General features: G+C 40.5%; 1 protein-coding gene across 5 annotated transcripts in view; it reads left to right on the plus strand.

Moving 5' to 3' along the window:
* Positions 1-18888, plus strand: part of VIT (vitrin) — a 184448-nt gene that overhangs the window by 107953 nt on the left and 57607 nt on the right. For 3 of the 5 annotated variants that reach the window (XM_040429529.1, XM_040429533.1, XM_040429532.1), the window contains 10 exons: positions 1917-1967; positions 4589-4630; positions 4712-4768; positions 5279-5332; positions 9975-10043; positions 10133-10201; positions 12715-12783; positions 13250-13313; positions 14866-14927; positions 15029-15097. In XM_040429529.1, coding sequence (XP_040285463.1) covers positions 1917-1967; positions 4589-4630; positions 4712-4768; positions 5279-5332; positions 9975-10043; positions 10133-10201; positions 12715-12783; positions 13250-13313; positions 14866-14927; positions 15029-15097 — 606 coding nt within the window. The remainder of the gene's footprint in view (positions 1-1916; positions 1968-4588; positions 4631-4711; positions 4769-5278; positions 5333-9974; positions 10044-10132; positions 10202-12714; positions 12784-13249; positions 13314-14865; positions 14928-15028; positions 15098-18888) is intronic. The other 2 variants (XM_040429530.1, XM_040429531.1) reach the window with 2 other exon arrangements.

The raw sequence follows: 18888 nt of genomic DNA on the forward strand, positions 1-18888 counted from the left end.
CCACCTCCACACGTGCTTCCACCTCCACACTATGTCATTTTGCCACTCTGTGGTCTCCTTATGCTGCTGCTACCTCAACACTAGGTCACCTTGCCACTCTGTGGTCTCCTGATGATGATGCTGCTGCCACCTCCACACTCTGTCAATGTGCCACCAGGTGACCTCCTCCTGATGCTGCTGCTGCTGCCACCTCCACACTTGTGCCACTCTGTGGCCTCATGATGCTGCTATTGCCACCTCCACACTGTAATTGTGCCACTCTGTGGCCTCCTCCTGATGCTGCTGCTGCCGCCACCTCCACACTCTGTTGTTGTGCCACTCTGTAGCCTCCTGATGCTGCTGCTGCCACCTCCACACTGTCATTGCGCCACTCTGTGGCCTCTTCCTGATGCTGCTGCCACCTCCAGACTCTGTCATTGGGCCACTCTGTGGTCTCTTCATGCTGCTTCCACCTCACCACTATGTCATAGGATCGGATGAGACGCACAACGGATCCGGTCTATGTAACAGCTGTAAGGCCTGCATAACATGGTCCTTATTTTGCATCAGAATTGTCTTATGATTTGGTAGCCAAAAGCAGGAGTGGGTACAAAACACAGAAGATATGCAAATATTCCATTCATGTGTCATCTCTGTTTTGGATCCATTCCTGTTTTTTTTGGCATTAGCAATACTGATGGATTACTGACCAAATGCTGACCAAGTGAAGGTGGATGCTCCACAGACAGGATCCGTTTTTGGGGGGTTATTGTTCTGACAGATCAGAGGAAGGGCAAAATAATCAGTGATGTCAACACAAACTTACTGCTGACACTCTCTCCACTCTGTCGGGGGGGGGGGCTCTACTTGTATAAGCGTTTAATAGAACAGGTTCTGTAGACATCTATGTGGAATCAGCTGGAGATGGTGTAAAAGGAGTACGCTTCTTATTGACGCTAACATCAAACTGTAAGGCTGAGTTCATACTTGAGTTATTTGGTCAGTTTTGGCCCCATAACTGCCCAAATAAGTGAAGTGTGCAGTGATTTTAAGAGTGATGCCTGTCATCTGCATATCATACTGACTCACAGTATTATTTCACTACAACAGCAGACTCTCTATGCGTGTTACTGCAAAGCACAGTGTTCTACATCACTATAAAGGCTCTCTGCAGCCAGGAAATAGACGTTTTTTAACGCGATTCGCCACAGAAAAATTCGGATCGGATCAAATTATTCGAAAAATTCAGCGAACCGCCCGAATCGAATTTTTTCGAAATTCACTCATCTCTAATCATGGCCAACGCTTTTCTGTCACAGATTCCATCATATTTGTGGAATAAAAATATTGCTGCATACAGCACTATTTCTGGTAAAATGATGGACACCATGGTGGATCTGTATTTATCAGCCAATGGGGTCTGTCACCACCACCACCACAGTTAAATTCCATTTTATTCCTCCAATAATGGAACACAAATACAGAGTTCCTAACGAAGATGTGAACATAATCCTTAGACTCAGTTCCTATCATGGTTTTGCATTTGGTTGAATGGTACTTTTTCATTTTCTGAAGATTAAAAATTAAGCCTACATCATTATTGTATCCTGTTGGATGCAAAAATGTGATAAGAATAGAGGATTATTGTTTGGCTAACAGTATTACGGCACAGTATTTTTCTATAAATGTAACATTTTGAAAAATAAGCATATTGGGAAGATTTATGAAATTAAGAACAACTAATTTTTGCCCATAGCAACCAATCACAGCACATCTGTCATTTCTTATAGCTTTGTTACAGAATTAAAGCTATGCTGTAAATGGGTGCTATGTGCAACAAAGAGTTTTTCTCTTAGACAACTTCATAAATCTGCTGTCAGGTGTAATATTCAAATAATGCACACTCCTGAATTTTACAATTTTATCTTTATTTCCAGCTGCCAGTAATACCCACCCAGCCTATTCATCAGCTATTGCTGCTTCATCAAGTAAGTTAGTAGGTTTAATTATTAGAGATAATTCTAAAGTAATTCAATTTGAGCAAACTTTTTCTAATTCAAATCCAAATTTTGGGTGATTCGATTGGGGTAAATCTTTCAAAATGGTGACAGCAAACAAAACAATTTATGGCAGCACACCATTACACATGCAAACAATAGAACTAGGGATTAGAGATTATTCTGGATTACAGTGGTACTATACCTACTCTACATGAAAAAAAGGAAACACTTTGCACACTTTTTTTATCAAACGTGTCTCGGGCCCATCTACCGAATGATTTTATTATGTAAAAGTAGCAAAACTTTAAAAAAAACTATATAAAATTGGAATCTCTGTAATCGGACTTACCAGCAGAAATATGTAATTTTGCCCACATGGTGTAAGCTGCAATAACAAAACCCACAAAGCAATGGCAGAATTGCTGCTATTTCATTATCCTGCTTCACAAAAAGTGATCAAAAAACTGTATGTACGCCAGAATAGTACCAATAATAACAGCAACTTAATCTGCCCTCACAAAAATAAGCCCTCACAGGACTCTGTCGAGAGAAAAATAAAAAAAATATGGTTGTCAGAAAATAGCTGTACTGGTACCTCAAAGGCTGTTTAAAAGCAACTTGGAGCCTGTAAATTAATCCATCAAAATCTTCGCTGCAAATGCCATAAGGGGGGGGGGGGGGGTCCTTCCCTTCTGAACCCTGCAGCATACACAAACAGCAGTTTGCATCTACATTTATAGTATTTCCATGCCCAGTAGAACCTACCTAACAATTTAAGGGGTGTGATGTGTCTCAGATGGCACAAGCTGGGAACAGCATATATTTGGGACTGAAATGCCATATCCGTGAAAAAGCTGCAGTTTTCATTTTGCACGGTCACCTGCTCATTGATTTCTGCAAAATATCTGTTGTGTCAAAATGCTCACTCCACGCCTTGTTAAAAAACTTGAAGGGTGTACAGTAGTTTCCAAAATGTGGTCAGTTATTGAGGATTTTTGTTTTCTGTAGCATCCAAAACCATTCCAGAAAAATCCACACTCCAAAAGCCAAATGGAACTCCTTCCCTTGTAGGCCGTTCAGGGTAACCATACAGCAGTTTACAACCACATATAGGTCTTGCTGTATACAGGAGAAAATGGGTAAACAATTGTGGCATGCATTTTCTCCTGTTACCCCTTGTGAAACTGAAAACTGTGGGGCTAAAGCAACATTTTATTTAAAAAAATTAATATTTAATTTTAACAGCGCTGCGGTGTACCTATAGAGCAGTTTGCAACCACATATGGGCCGTTTCCTTATTCAGGAAAAAAATATGTAACAAATTGTGGGTTGCTGTATCTCTTGTTACCCATATCTGATTGCAGACCCACAATCAGATATGAGCTTACTGTATCATAAAACACTAAGATACAGTTAGTAGAGTTAAGAGGATCCATGGTTGGCTCAGGAGATCCGTCAGACAGACAGACTGTGTTTCCCAGGCCAATCGCAGTCGTGTGCATGTGCCTTAGGCCGACCAAAATTTGCCCTTGGAGGCAGTGGTCACCAAGTGGCACTGCGCCATAGTGTAAGGACCGATTCAGTATAGGTCACCTTGATGTGGTGAGTGGGCATATGCATTTTGATTAAAACTTATACTAAGTACCTCAATAGAGAGGTTTACAAATGAGATTAGCAACAGATCAATGCATGGCATGTTGATGTGCAATTCTTATCTTTTTCTTCAAATTTACCACTAACTTGAAGTATGATGTTAAATTCAAAGACTCCAGCCAAGTTTGTATAAAGTGCAATTCCGTTTTATTTAGCAAACAATTGGTGGTTGCTACGGCAAAGTTTTTCTTCCTACTGCGTCCACACCTGAGATCTTTTGTACTTCAAGCGGCACTGGTCTGATGAAGGCACAGATGTGCCGAAACGTCACAACAACTTACTTTGCCGTAGCAACCACCAATTGTTTGCTAAATAAAACGGAATTGCACTTTATACAAACTTGGCTGGAGTCTTTGAATTTATTATTGATAGGGGTGGGAACCCTACGCAGAAAATCCACTATGTGCTACAAGGGCTCTGCTTGAAATTGAAGTATGATGTGTCACATAAAACCAGTCTCAGAATCCCTTGAATAAGTAAAAGCATTCCAAAGTTATTACCGCATAAAGTGACATGCATCATATTTGCAAAATTTGGCTTTGTCAGAAAGGTAAACCTCGCTTTGACTGGAAGGGGTGGGTTAAAGAGAAAGTTTTAGTTACCACCAGCAACCATGTGATTACCAATAGCCATATATGTCGCTGTCATTTTAAGACTAAACCTGACTTGGTGTTAAAGAGCTTTAAATGAGTTGCATCCAGTCCTAGGAGTCGCCAGAATTTCATCCTCAAATTTTCATGGCAATTGGAGCACTTGTGCCAAAATCAAATCACCGACTGATTCACTTAAATCGATTCCGAATTGTATTTTAACACATTCGCTTATCACTGTTAACTGTATTTACAAGAAAGTTCCTCAAGCCTTATCTGTAGGGTCGACAGTGCCTTGTCCTGCAGTTCAGTTCCAAACAAATCCTGGAAAACTCCTTTAAATTGTTTATATGATCTTCATTTCAGGGCAAGCAGTGCCAGCTGTACCAGGTAGAGTGCCAAATCAAGGTATTTTTTTACTACATTTAATGCATTTCATAGTTACAAAATGTAGTATTTTTGTACTAATCAAGTCTTGTTGTTTTAAAGTTGTCAGGTCTCCAACAACATATGCAAGTAGCCGACAAATCCAAAGGAGTAATCCAGGTAGGGATATGTCTTAAAATCCTATTCACTACAACTGAACATCTGTCTTCAATAACTTATCCTCAAACTATGCACTTTTTATTTGTCCTTTACTTATAGAAACATAGAAACATAGAATGTTTCGGCAGATAAGAACCATTTGGCCCATCTAGTCTGCCCAATATACTGAATACTATGGATAGCCCCCGGCCCTTATCTCATATGAAGGATGGCCTTATGCCTATCCCATGCATGCTTAAACCCCTTCACTGTATTTGCAGCTACGACTTCTGCAGGAAGGCTATTCCATGCATCCACTACTCTCTCAGTAAAGTAATACTTCCTTATATTACTTTTAAACCTTTGCCCCTCTAATTTAAAACTGTGTCCTCTTGTGGTAGTTTTTCTTACTTCTTCAATGTTCTTTCTCAATAGGTATCGCAATTGTTGCTTTAATACTTTCTAATGAATACATAACTAGAAATGCATTTATGAATTGATATGTGTATATATGCATTGTATTTTTAACAGGTGCCAGTAGAATTCAACAGATTTTAGCTGAAAAGGCAAGCCAAGCAAATCCAAGTAAGTTAAATGTAACTTGATACAGTATTTTTTTTATTTTTTTTGAACAATGGTAAATGAGAAAAAAAAAAAAATCATATAGTGTATGTAAATGTTAAATGCCATAACTAAATGCCATTGAGCCTAGATCTCACACGTGATGTTTCTACGCTGCCCTCGCCACTTTCAGAAAGGGGGTGGAGAGGGGGTTTGGTTGGGGCCAAACCAGCCCTGACACATTTATCATCATTTCAGCCAGTTTTCTAGTGTAAATGATTACTGAAATCTAGTCCAGCTATGAGCTAGTGTAGATTTTAATCAAGGCGCATGGACTGCCGAAGGATGCGCTTAATTTATGGCGAGACGTCTCCCTCATCATAAATTAAGCGCATCCTCTGGGAATATCAAGACTGGTTGTACAAGAGGTAAAAATAACAGATAAATGATTTAAAAAAGGGCTATATATTTATCTAATGACATTAGGGTTATAATTAATGTAACAATTAGGGTACATTCTTAAAAACAGCCTCTAAAAATGGCAAAAACCACAGTTTTATCAGTTTTATCATGCCTGCCTTTCTGAAAAACGGTCATTAAAAATGGCCTCCCCAAACTTCATGGGGGTTGTAAGTCTGTGAAAACTGACAAAATTGGAAATGGGAGAGGAGAGTGGCTAAGAGGGAAAGGTAGTATTGAAGATGTGCCCCCAGCATCTCATTAGCATATGCAATATTGTGCATATTTCTCAACAACAGGGCCACTGATTTCATATACAGAAGGATAATTTGACTCTGAATGATTAACAGGCAGTATGTTTGTTTTTAAAGGGTTGATCATACTAACAGAGGCTCTTTAACATTTTCTCTTGTTGTACCTTTAGTTGCGATTCATAAATTTCATAACAGTAGTGTTATATACAGTATCTCACAAAAGTGAGTACACCTCTCACATTTTTGTAAATATTTTATGATATGACACTTTAATACAATGTAAAGTAGTCAGTGTACAGCTTGTTTAACAGTGTAAATGTGGTGTGCCTTCAAAATAGCTCAACACACAGCAATTAATGTCTAAACTGATGGCAACAAAAGTGAGTACACTCTTAAGTTAAAATGGACAAATTGTGCTCAATTAGACATTTTCCCTCCCCGGTGTCATGTGACTTTTTATTGTTTCAAGATAGGTGTGAATGGGGAGCAGGTGTGTTACATTTGCTGTTATCACTCACATTCTCTTATACTGGTCACTGGAAGTTCAATATGGCACCTCATGGCAAAGACCTCTCTTAGGATCTGAAAAAATGAATTGTTGCTCTACTCAAAGATGGACTAGGCTATACGAAGATAGCCAACACGCTGCAGAACGGTGACCAAGACCATACAGCAGTTTAACAAGACAGGTTCCATTAAGAACAGGCCTCGCCATGGTCGACCAAAGAAATTAAGTGCACATGCTCAGCGTCATATCCAGAGGTTGTCTTTCCAAAATAGACATATGAGTGCTGCCAGCATTGCTGCAGAGGTTAAAGGGGTGGAGGTCAGCCTGCCAGTGCTCAGACCATACCCCGCACACTGCAATAAATTCCATGGCTGTCGACCCAGAAGGAAGCCGCTTCTAAATATGATGCACAAAAAAGCCCCCAAACAGTTTGCTGAAGAGAAGCAGAATAAGGACATAGATTACTGGAACCATGTCCTGTGGTCTGATGAGACCAAGATAAACTTATGTGGTTCAGATAGTGTCAAGCTTGCCTGGCAGCAACCACGTGAGGAGTACAAAGACAAGTGCGTCTTGCCTACAGTCAAGCATGGTGGTGGGAGTGTCATGGTTGGGGCTTCATGAGTGCTGCCAGCTGTGGGGAGTTACAGTTCATTCAGGGAACCATGAATGCAAACATGTACTGTGACATACTGAAGCAGACCATGATGCCCTCCCTTTGGAAACTGGGTGGCAGGGCAGTATTCCAACGTGATAACGACCCCAAACACACCTCCAAGATGACCACTGCCTTGCTAAACAAACTGAGGGTAAAGGTGCTGGACTGGCCAAGAATGTCTCCAGACCTAAACCCTATTGAGCATCTGTGGGGCATGCTCAAATGGAAGGTGGAGGAGCACAAGGTCTCTAACATCCACCAGCTCTGTGATGTCATCATGGAGGAGTGGAAGAGAATTCAAGTGGCAACCTGTGAAGCTCTAGTGAACTCTATGCCCAAGAGAGTTAATGCTGTGCTGGAAAATAATGGTGGCCACACAAAATATTGACACTTTGGACACAATTTGGCCATTTTCACTTAGGCGTGTACTCACTTTTGTTGCCAGTGGTTTAGACATTAATGGCTGTGTTTTATGTTATTTTGTGGGTACATCAAATTTACATACAAGCTGTACATATACAAGCTGTACACTCACTACTTTGCATTGTATCAAAGTATCATATCTTCAGTGTTGTCCCATGAAAAGATATAATAAAACATTTACAAAAATGTGAGGGGTGTACTTGTGGCAGGTGCAGCACTATGAAGTGCCTTTTGCGCTGTGGCATTATAAGACTTTTGGTATCTCTGACTTTTAGTCTAACCAGACTGTCTATTACTCTCTAATTCCTCTAGCGCTGTTCTATAGAGACAGTAGGTTTAAAGAGCACACCAAATGCTTGAAATAACTTCTTTATTAACTTCAACTTTTCTTCATATAACACTGCCGCCTCCGCAGTAGATAGTCCATGTACAAAACACGTGTTGAAAAGATATCACAAAATGGCGGTATGCATAAGATGGTGGTTCAACTGTTCAATCTTGTCATTCAACACAAAAATGGTGGATATATTTCTCTCTTGAGTATCTGTACTCTCTTTTTAAGTTATATCTGAGGTCTAACTAATAGTTCTGCTTGCTCAACTTGGTTTGCAGTTTGCAGTATGCAATTGCTTATGATCTGGTATGAGCAGTTCGCAGTTTGTATGCAATTTGTATGGAATCTGGTTTGTATGCTTGCAATTTGGTGGAACTACTATTTCAAATTATGTATAATTAATTTAAAGGAGTTGGTCTATAAAGACAACCCCTGTCTACATGACTTGTCAGGGCACATAGATATCATATCGGTACACAGGCAGACAAACACACCAGTACACCTTTGCAGGGAACTAGCAAGCTAGACAACCTCAAACTCTCACACACTCCCTTATGGGAAGGCGCCATAAATACAGTGAGGTGATCAGCTATTGGCGGGAGAAGTGTAGGGTGCGCCAACTGGCCCTTCAAGAGTCACAGAGCATACACAGCCTGGGAACACCCCAGGAAAGCTTGACAGGGAAGCAAAGGTCATGGCCTGCAGCAGTTTAAGCACCATAGGATACCACTACACCCTGTGTCACGGTCCCTGAGGTGACTGATGTCAGGAGATCAAGAAGACTGGCTGAGCATGGAGGAATCTAACAGCCTCCTTGATTTCTCTTGATTCAGTATTGACAGGGTTAATGACCATTTCCCTTTTCTCAGCTGTAGCTCGATGGTCATTACTTCTACCCTTTATAGTCCCACCCCACCCATCTGACTATGCGGTAGATAGCTTCATTTTGGTTTGGCTGAGCTGGTGTGAGGTAGTTTCTGGTATTCCTGCTCATCCCTCTTTTCAGAAGTTAAGTGTCGCGTTTGTTTGTGTTTTGTATTATTCCCTTTTGTTTGTATCTGGGCCTGAGACAGAGACTTCCATTCGTCCATCTGGGGAGGAATGGGTTGTCTCTGGTCCTAACCTTATTCCAGGGCCTTATAGGGAAATTAGGGCCTAGGTATCCTGCATATGAATATTCCTAGCTTCAAGGTCTATTCATATTGATAGATAGTTAGGGCCCGGATCAGGGTTGTTTAGGAGGTGTTCTGTTCCTTCCCTAGTTTCCAGGCCCAGTTACTGTTCCCCTTCCCTCCTGTGTTCAGTGTGGAAGTTTTCCACCACACTGATCGTGACACCCTGCCCTCGTCGGACCCTCTTTTTGGAAACTGATGAGGGAGGCATAAAAATGCAAGTTGTCACTAAATCTAGTTGCAATGGCATTAAAAAAAAAAAGTCATAGAACCCCCCACAGTATCCACTATAATTACTGGTTCTAGGGGAAATGATTTTCACATAAATGAAATGATGGACATGTTTTTTTTCATGGATTCACGTAAACATACTTTAAAAAAGACTACAATGTATCCAAATGAAATACATACAATCTAAATCCTTAAAACAGTCATGACCATGACAAAAGCCAAGTTTCTCTGTAAAAATATATACAAGCTCTGCTTTTACAAAGGGAATGGGAGTAAAAGTTATCAGCTGCTTTTGAGAGCAGTACTGAAATTTCTGGAATAATAAGTGTTAGGACCACTGCCAATAATGCTAATTTGGCAATAATAACCACTTTTAAATAAATGAAACCTACCGCAAAACTATTCTTACACTGGAAAAAATTAGTACGCTGCTAAATTCAAGCTGCATCCCTGAAAAATAATCTCTGACTCTTGCTCAATCCAAAATTGCTCAATAGTAAAATTGCAAAAGGTCAAAATAGTGTTGTGGGCTATTATTGATAGCATGGGTGATCACAGAAATAATAGTTTTTCTAAATTTGGTAACACTATAGTTATATAGTAATATAGTTTTGTTATATCTTTAAGATCCGCAAAGACGAGACTGGCAAAGTTCCACCCGGATAAATGTACCAACTGTCCAAAGAAGGCCAGCAGGTATAATATAAATTTAAAGAAATGAAATGAATGCTTTTTGGTTATTTGCCTGTTTATTTTATTTAGTAATTTATATTCTCTACTCATAGTTCCAGATAGAAGCAATGTGGCCCCAAATACTGGACACAGCTGGTCATCAGACACACGTGATTCTCAAGGTAAGAGCTCAAGCACTTGACTCTCCTTCAGGGTTGTACAGAGGCGTATGTATACAGCATCCATAAGTCTATGGTGCCGCCCTACTATACCTCATTTACTGTACCTTAGGGGAATTTAGTACAATGCATTTAGCTGTCTATAAAGGTATGTTCAGATGGAGTTCATTAAGCATGGGTTTCAGAGCAGATTCAGGGCCAAATCTGGGTTGAAACCACCTCCCATTGTTTTTAATGGGAGGCCATGCCGCAGTTCATGCAGCCGAGGATTTTTGCTGTGCGATTTTCAAGACCTATACACCTGGCATGGTTACCACATGGACCTCTGGCAAAGCCGCATTCAATTGAACTATACTAAGAGCGGGTCCGTGCCACATGAAATGCAAACCCATTTCAGAAACTGCATCAGTTTCTGCCATGGGATACTTGACAGACTTTGTCACTGACAAAATCCCTCATGTGCACCTATCCTGAATTTATAGAGGAATCAACACAGCACCCTTTACTTTAAGCATTAAAATAGTAAAGAAGATCTTAATTTTTTATGCAGAACAAAATAAACTTTATTGTGTGCATATTGTCGGTCATTTATTAAGACCAGCGTTTTAATAAAGCCCCTGCACAGGCAGTGGATCTCGGAAGTTATGTAGAGGCGCCAGCCTCCACACAACTTTGGTGTATCCAGCGCCAGTCTAAATGTATGCCAGCTTCCTAGTTGTCTTACATTTAGACCATTGATAAATGAGACGGACTTACCAGCCCGTCCCTTTCCCTGCCCACGCCTACTTTTTTAGACCTGACGTGAGTGGGGAAAAGTCGCAGATTGCGGCACAACTAACCATTGCGTTGCAATCTGTGCCGGAAATGCCCCTAATATAAGCGTATTTCAGGTTAATAAATGACGCCCATTGTGTATATTCTATAGAGGTCTATACTATTGGAGTTTTGTTTTTTCACATTAATGCAACACCTACATACAAGATTAACATAACATCTGTGAAATATGGTAAGTTGTTATTTGGCGTGTATTATGGAACATGAGTCATCAGCTATCTTTTTTTGGGTTGAAGTCTGATAACTTCAACCAACATTGACTAATGGAGTTGTACAGTGCTGCTTGTGAGCATGATAATGTAATGTCTCAAAAAATAATGCCGTATGTCAGTTGTAAAAATTAGATCTTTAAGAATAATATTACTTGCTAGGAGGTTATGGAATACATAGAGGGGAATTTATCGTAGACCAGCATTTTACACCATTTTGTGATATCCCCTGTCGTGCCAAACGATGCACCTAAACAGAAAACTATGGCAGCTCAGATCTGCCATATATTTCTGTCTTTATTTACTCCAGAAAATTTGCATAAATGAAGATAAATGCGCTGAGCCAGTTGGCCCTTCTCCCTCCCTGCCTTCACCATGCTTTCTTTGGAAAGTGGGCAGAATAGAAACGCCACTTGTGACAAAACATTTTCACCATGGCACCATTTTTCACACAGGGTTTACAACCTTTTTACACTAGAAAACGGGTGTGGGGGGAATGATAAATTCCCACCCATACAATTTACATTCTAAGGGAACCAATAATTGTTATAACTTTTTTTCCTCCACATGGGAGTCTATTATATTGCATCTAAATATTGTAATAGAGCCCCTAGCAGATTGTGACACTGTGAACAATATATGCAAAATAAGGAAGAAATAAGAATGGAAGAAATTACACTGGAATATAGATTCACTTCATTGAGTGTTCTTGCATGGCAAGACCACTTACTGTTATCTCACATACAGGTGAAATTCGAAAAATTTGAATATCGTGCAAAGTTCATTTATTTCAGTAATGCCAGTGAAGTGAGCAAGTTGGAGCAGTTTGTTTTTAACCGCTCTTCTCCGCCCTTGCTGTAGAGTGAGTTGCCATAGGAACCCAGGTGTGTGAGCAGTCAGCAGAGTGACAAAAGCTAGAGTGTGAGCTGAAAAATCAGGACATGATTTCTAAACTGCCACCACTCCCTCATTTTCAAGCCCACCTACACAAATCGGCTGCTAATGTTTTTATAAATGTATGTTTTAATGTAACTGTGAAGCACTTTGGGCAACAATATTGCAATTAAATGTGCTATATAAATAAATAAAAGTTGAAATGCATTTCTCACTCTATCAAGCTTGCCATGTGCACTTTTAAAATTTGATCAATCAATTGGTTAGTTTAATGTTTACTATATTTACTCACTCCAAACACTCCACACAGTTACTCTGCCCACTCCATAAAGTTACTTTGTCCAGTCCAACCTTTCCACAGTTACTCCAGCCACTCCAACAACATAACAGTTACTCAAGCCACTCCACCCAGTTACTCCGCCCACTCCAATTGTGGACTACTGGTGGAGGCAAGAACACTTCACACAATTTCCCCAGAAATAGTAGCTTTTCTAGTTTTTTAATTATTACTTTTTATAGTGAGTTTGGCTGGTAGTTTGAGATTTCTACATTGCTTAAAATACATTATACCCATTGTAGGTTCTCCACGTCGTGACTGGCAAGCTCCAAGCCGGGTGAACATTCCAGTTGTGCAGCGTCGACCCCCAGGTAAAATAGTAATAGTTATACATCCTGTTGTCTTCTGTCTGCTATCTCTAATTCTCTTTGGCTTTCCCCCTCTCTATTAGAGGTGTGTTTCACATGCTGGCCATAAATACAGTGCCTAATTAGCACTGTGTGTAGACAGTAAATAATTACAGCACATCTCTTTAACTTGTAATAGTAGTACAGCTATAAATATATCTGATGTCTATGAGAAGAGAGCAGAATCATAGGAGCTGTAGTGCTTTACATTGGCAATTAATTTCACAGCAAGCCCAAGTATCATGAAAGCAACAGTTCTACACAGAGCTGGGTGGTGTCATCTAGTGACCATTCAGACACATTTAGGTACTTTTTCTGCATTTTCATACACTCTAAAACCCTTTTAAATACAATTACATATGTAACTTCTAATATCTATTAATGTAATTTTATATATTCATTAACCATCTTTTTGTTTCCCTTGCTCCAGAGAGCAGCAATATCGCACCTCCAGCTCCTCCAAACTGGTCTGTAGACACATATGATACTGAAGGTAAGGTGGCATTTTTCTAAAGGTAAGCTTATAAATGTCCAAAACAAAGCACAGGACCAAAGTGAAAGATTTTCTCTGCTTATAGATATTACATTAACTCACTTTAGTAGATGGTTGAGAGAGTGGGATTTTCTTTGAGGGAATGCATCAACTTTTTTGCTACTTAGAACCAGATACTGATATATATTTTTTATCTTAATTTTCTGATTGCAGACTTTTAATTTTCTGTTTATAATTATGGGGCAGCCAGCTGCTCTGCTGTTTAAACAGCAGCGATATGCTTCATAGCAGCCACATAGTAAACTGGTGTCTGCATTTGTTTTTAATTGACTTCTATGGGAGACTGTTCTATGCATGCTCTGTGACCTGTACAGAGATAATAGTGCAGGAAGGGGTGAGCTGTGACCATCACTTGTTTTCGGTGGTGGATACTGTGTAATCTTCCTTCAGATTTCCCTTCATTTTAATCCAGCCTGTGATGATATTGAGATGAATCCTAAAAAAGGATCTCTACAGAACAGGAAGTGTCATTCTTTCATGAGGCTCAGTGGCCAGACTAAAAAAAAATACAAGATTTAATGATTTTTTTAAAAATATTGAGACATTAAAAATGAGAAAAAAAATTTAAGAAAATTGGGGTCATGTATCAAACTGGTGTAAAGTAGAACTAGCTTAGTTGCCCATAGCAACCAATCAGATTCCTCTTTCATTTTCTAAAGGAGTTATTAAAAATGAAAGGTGGAATCTGATTGGTTGCTATGGGCAACTAAGCCAGTTCTACTTTACACCAGTTTGATAAATAGCCCAAAATATGTTTAAAGGGACACTTCCATCTGAAAGGAGTCTTTTTTCAAATCAATGTTTAGTTTTTACTTTTTCATTTCATCAGTGCTATGGCATTGAATATGTCCTTCTGTAGCAGTCAGTGCAAATGATTAAACCTCCTCAATAGTTAGGCAGTCCACAGTTTACTGCTTATGTGAAGGGAAAATGTTATCTGCAAAGTATTCCCCATTATAATTGTAGGTCTAGAATTGGAATAACCATATGACAGCTCTATTTTTCTCTTGATAGGATTAGATATAGAAGACCACAGAAGAGTAATGCATTGACTAGAGTAATGTTTGATGCTCTAAAAAATTACACTAGTCTTCCACCCTTTTTTTTATATAAAAAAAACTACATAGAATACTTACATTCTGGTTGTTGATGTAGGATAAACAAAAATTAATGGATATGCCTCTGTAGCATAAAAACTTGATTTAAAAAATAGGTAATTTTTTGACAATATTTTCATTTTAAGACGAGGATTGCAAGGAGAATTTAGCTTTACTGTAAGGTTTTGCCATGATCTGTCATTAATGGATGTCATGGTAAAGTAATACAATAAAGTACTGCATGTAGTTAATTTAGTAGTAGGGCTTTATTTCAGTAAAGCTGAGTAACCTGTGTGCTATTTTTTTTCCAGTCTTGTACTGTACTTCTACTGCCATAGACAGAGAAAAAGCAACTTAACCATTGATAATATGTTTTTCACCTGTTTCAGGGTCCCAAAGACGTGACTGGTTAGGCCAAAATCAACGAATGAATGTTCCACCAGTACGCAGACCAGCAGGTATGTGCCTCACAGTTATTGTAAAAATGTTTAATAATGTTTTAGTATCCTTTACCTTAGTTAGTACATAATCAAAATTAATATCAAATTCATATTTTTAGTTCCAGAAAGTAGCAATCTTGCTCCGCCAGCTGCACCCTACTGGCCTGTAGAAACACGTGATACTCAAGGTAATCTAGTACTCTTCTTTTTCAGTCCTGCAACGAAGGAACCATATATATATTAGTTCAACTATGTATTGTAGTAAACACACACCTACAGATGTCCACTGTCAATATCGCAAAAGAAATAGAGATCAGTCATCAATTGAGAAAATCCCTGTGTGAATGGCGGGGTACTGCACCTGAGCATAGGCCTAACCAAAGGCTCACAAGCTCAATGCAAAATGTTCAGCTTAGACCCTACCCCACAAAATGTCTTCTCTCACTCTCCAGTTGCAGCCCATCCATACAATTTTATTAGCATCACTGGGTCTCTAAAAGCCTATAGGACAGGGAAACTTACTGCTCTTGCACAGTGACTTCCCTGCAGTGGGCATCGTACTCACTGGAGTTATAGAGCATGTGCCGAGCTATGGCAGTTTCCTGTCCCGCACTTGAGCAAGATTTTGCTGAGGGACGCGCTGACCAGACAGGCAGAGTTTTCTAAAGACAATGACCTCGCAGAGGAGGAGCGGACAGAAAGGCGCAAGTGATGGTACTGAGGACATGTGGAGAGGTAGGCTTGGGCCCTTGATGGAGGAAGACTTGGGCAGTCAGTGGAGGAGGGCTTGTGCTCGAGGAACCGTTAATCATGCCCTGCTGGGCACACTTTGAAGACTCATTAGCATACCAACCAAAGGTCATTTTCTGCATTTTGGAAGGATGGATATCACTAAAAAAAGATATGATTTAAATGATGATACACAGAGCTGAGTGCATTAGTTTATCCATGCCTCCGTTTATCTCAAGTATCGGATTTTTCTTCAGATTTTTCGCAATTTTGCACTTTTTGCACATTTTACATAGATGAAACCCTTTTTTCATATTCATGCCCGTTTTCTTTTGGTGTTTTTCCAAATTTATAGAGGGTGCTATTAAATTACCAAAATTTCGTGCCTTCCTAAATGTAAAGGTGGGGTGTATGGGAATTTTGTCTCCAATCAGTTTATCTTGCCTCAATATGTCCCAGTGATTTTTCACAATTCTTTTAAATTTGCCTACCCCTTGCACAAACGGGAGCGCAGAGGTGTATTTTTACAACATTAATATAGTTAATGCTCTCTTTCTCTTACCATACACATCAAAAGAGATCAGAAAGAAGCCTTAGGTGAGGTGAGGTGAGGGATGTAGAACCCCTGATCTGCGGGCCCACTTAGAACTACACCTGTTGAGACCCCTATAATTCTACCACTGCAAATAAGTGACCAATGCTTCATTCACTGTCTATGGGGCTTTCAAATACAGTGCTCAGCTCCTGCATGCACACTACTGCTCCATTCACATAGGGCACTATTGTGATCAGTAGGGGTAAAAGCAGTCAACCACCAATGGATAGGTGATAAACGTTGTTCATAAGCCAACACCATTAATAGGTGGAGTTTCCTGTTCAGGACCTCCATCTTATAGCTAGAGGGGAGAGAAGCTGCTCATTCTGGAGGACCCAGCACATCTGTGAATTACATGGATAGAACTTAACTTCAGTAGGAATCATGTAATGGTTCATGTGTAACAGCAGGGAAATGAACACTTTCTCCAAAGATTACAACTAGTTACTAGAGCTCTGTGATTAGCTCTTTGTCAGGAGGACCTTCTTAATATCAAAGTGGAGAACAGGATGTCCCTGCAGTACATATTGTCGTAGCACTTAGTCTTCAGAGCACCAATATTTGTTTTTGAGCAATTTATTTTTCTTTTTTTTTTATATGGTCCTCAATATATTTTGTAAAAAGTTCAAGTGGATGAAAACAGGAAAATGTTGGTACCTTATATATCAAGCAGCTGTGTGTTTCAAGCTGGTCTAAGTACACTATAAACAAGATAGATATCTTTCTTTTAAAGGTTACCTAAATCACTATCTTATGCCCTTTTCAATGAAGCTTCTCTTCTACAATTTATACATAAACCACGCTGACTGGGCAATAGTACAGCCGCATCATTGATAGCTAGTTTACTGTCTACTATCTACAAGGGCCAGACCAAACATGATTTGCATAAGTTTGAAATTCATTTGTTTGATCCTGATATTCCATTCCTTCCAAAGTTATATTTTTTTGCATCTGGTTTTACTCAAGCTTTCATTAGTGGGTAGTCCAAAGAAATAATATAGTGTACACTTGGAAATGAGCACTGTGAAGGAATAGCTGTTAATGCGGTCAATCCAGAAAATATGGGGGATAGGTCAACCACAGTCCAAGCAAAATGGATACAGTGTTGTAAGCCTAATGTAGGGCCTAAAGGGTGGAGCATATCAAAGTACAGCAAGGTGCTGTCACTACCAGAGCTTTGGGACGTTCTCACAGCTCTGTTTCTCCACCCCTGTGATGATGTCACTACTAGAGCTGGGAGGAGTTTTCTGTTTCCTTCCTCCCAGGTGTTCCTCCTTGATTTCCCTGCCTTTATATTCCCCCTCCTCCTATTGTAGGTGTGGATCATATTTCTCATTTGGGTTGTAGCTCTTGCTTGAGTATCTTCCCTTGTATGCTATCCTTTCACTGGACCTGTGTTCTGCTGCAGCAAGTACTCCGGATATTGCCAGCCTGTCTTTGGATCCGTCTTCACTGCGGCTGCAGCCCTTCAGCTAAGTGTGCAGACATTGCTGTGTATCTGTGTGTTTTCTGACTGGATCCGAGGCGACCACGGTTCCCTCCATATACTGAGCAGGGCACCGGTGGCCGTGCCCCTTCCACTATTGTAGCGGTTACAGTGGTCATCAGTCTTAGGTACGCGGGCATGCCTCCTTCCACCATTTGGATCCGGGCATGGGCTTAGCAGCATAGGGAGAGCTTTTGAGGCTCTGACAGGGGTCACCCTTTATCCTCCTTAGTTTGGGTCCGGTCAGTAGCTCTATTTTCTGTGCATGCTCTTGTTGCTCACATACAGCCGTGACATTATAATCCACCAAAACCGTCTTTTTTGACATGGATCTGCTTTCTGGCCTGGTTGACCGCATGCAGGGTCTTTCTTTGGAGGTAGCGGATCTCCGTCAATCTATGACTCAGCTTCAAGCATTGGGCTCTGCTCCGGCCCATGGAGTCTGTTGCAAGCCAAAGGTCTCACTTCCGGAAACGTTCTCCGGGGGCAGTGAGAGTTTTGTTCGCTTCAGAGAGGCATGCAAACTCCATTTTTGCTTGTGTCCACATTCCTCTGGTAATCAGGAGCAGAGGGTGATGATTGTCATCTCCCTGCTCAGGGGTAATGCTCAGACTTGGGCTTTTTCGCTGCCATCAGGGGATCCCTCCCTTCGATCCGTGGAAGGATTTTTTGTGGCCCTGGGGCAGATATATGATGACCCGGATCGTGTTGCTCTGGCCGAATCTAACTTACGTTTTTTATGCCAGAGCAAACTGTCTGCGGAGCTTTATTGTTCTGAATTTCGGAGATGGGCTGCTGATTCAGGTTGGAATGATGCTGCACTCCGGAGTCAGTTCTGTCATGGTCTCTCAGAGAGATTGAAAGATGCGTTTGCTTTCCATGAGAGACCAACGTCCTTAGAGTCTGCCATGTCATTGGCGGTACGCCTTGACAGGCGTCTAAGAGAAAGAAACGAGACCTTTCTGTCCAGCCATTGTCAGTCTAGGGGCAGTGGTGCGGACTCATTCAGTGTGCAGGGGCCTCATCCTGTCTCGCTCCCCTCTGAGGAGGAGCCCATGCAGCTAGGTCGACTTGCCCCTGATAAAAGAGGATTTAGTCCTCAGAGTATGGTGTGTTTTTGTTGTGGGGGCATAGGTCATTTGGCAAATGTTTGTCCGTCTAGGAGATTC

This window comes from Bufo bufo, chromosome 4 (assembly GCF_905171765.1).
Source record: "Bufo bufo chromosome 4, aBufBuf1.1, whole genome shotgun sequence".
NCBI lineage: Eukaryota > Metazoa > Chordata > Amphibia > Anura > Bufonidae > Bufo > Bufo bufo.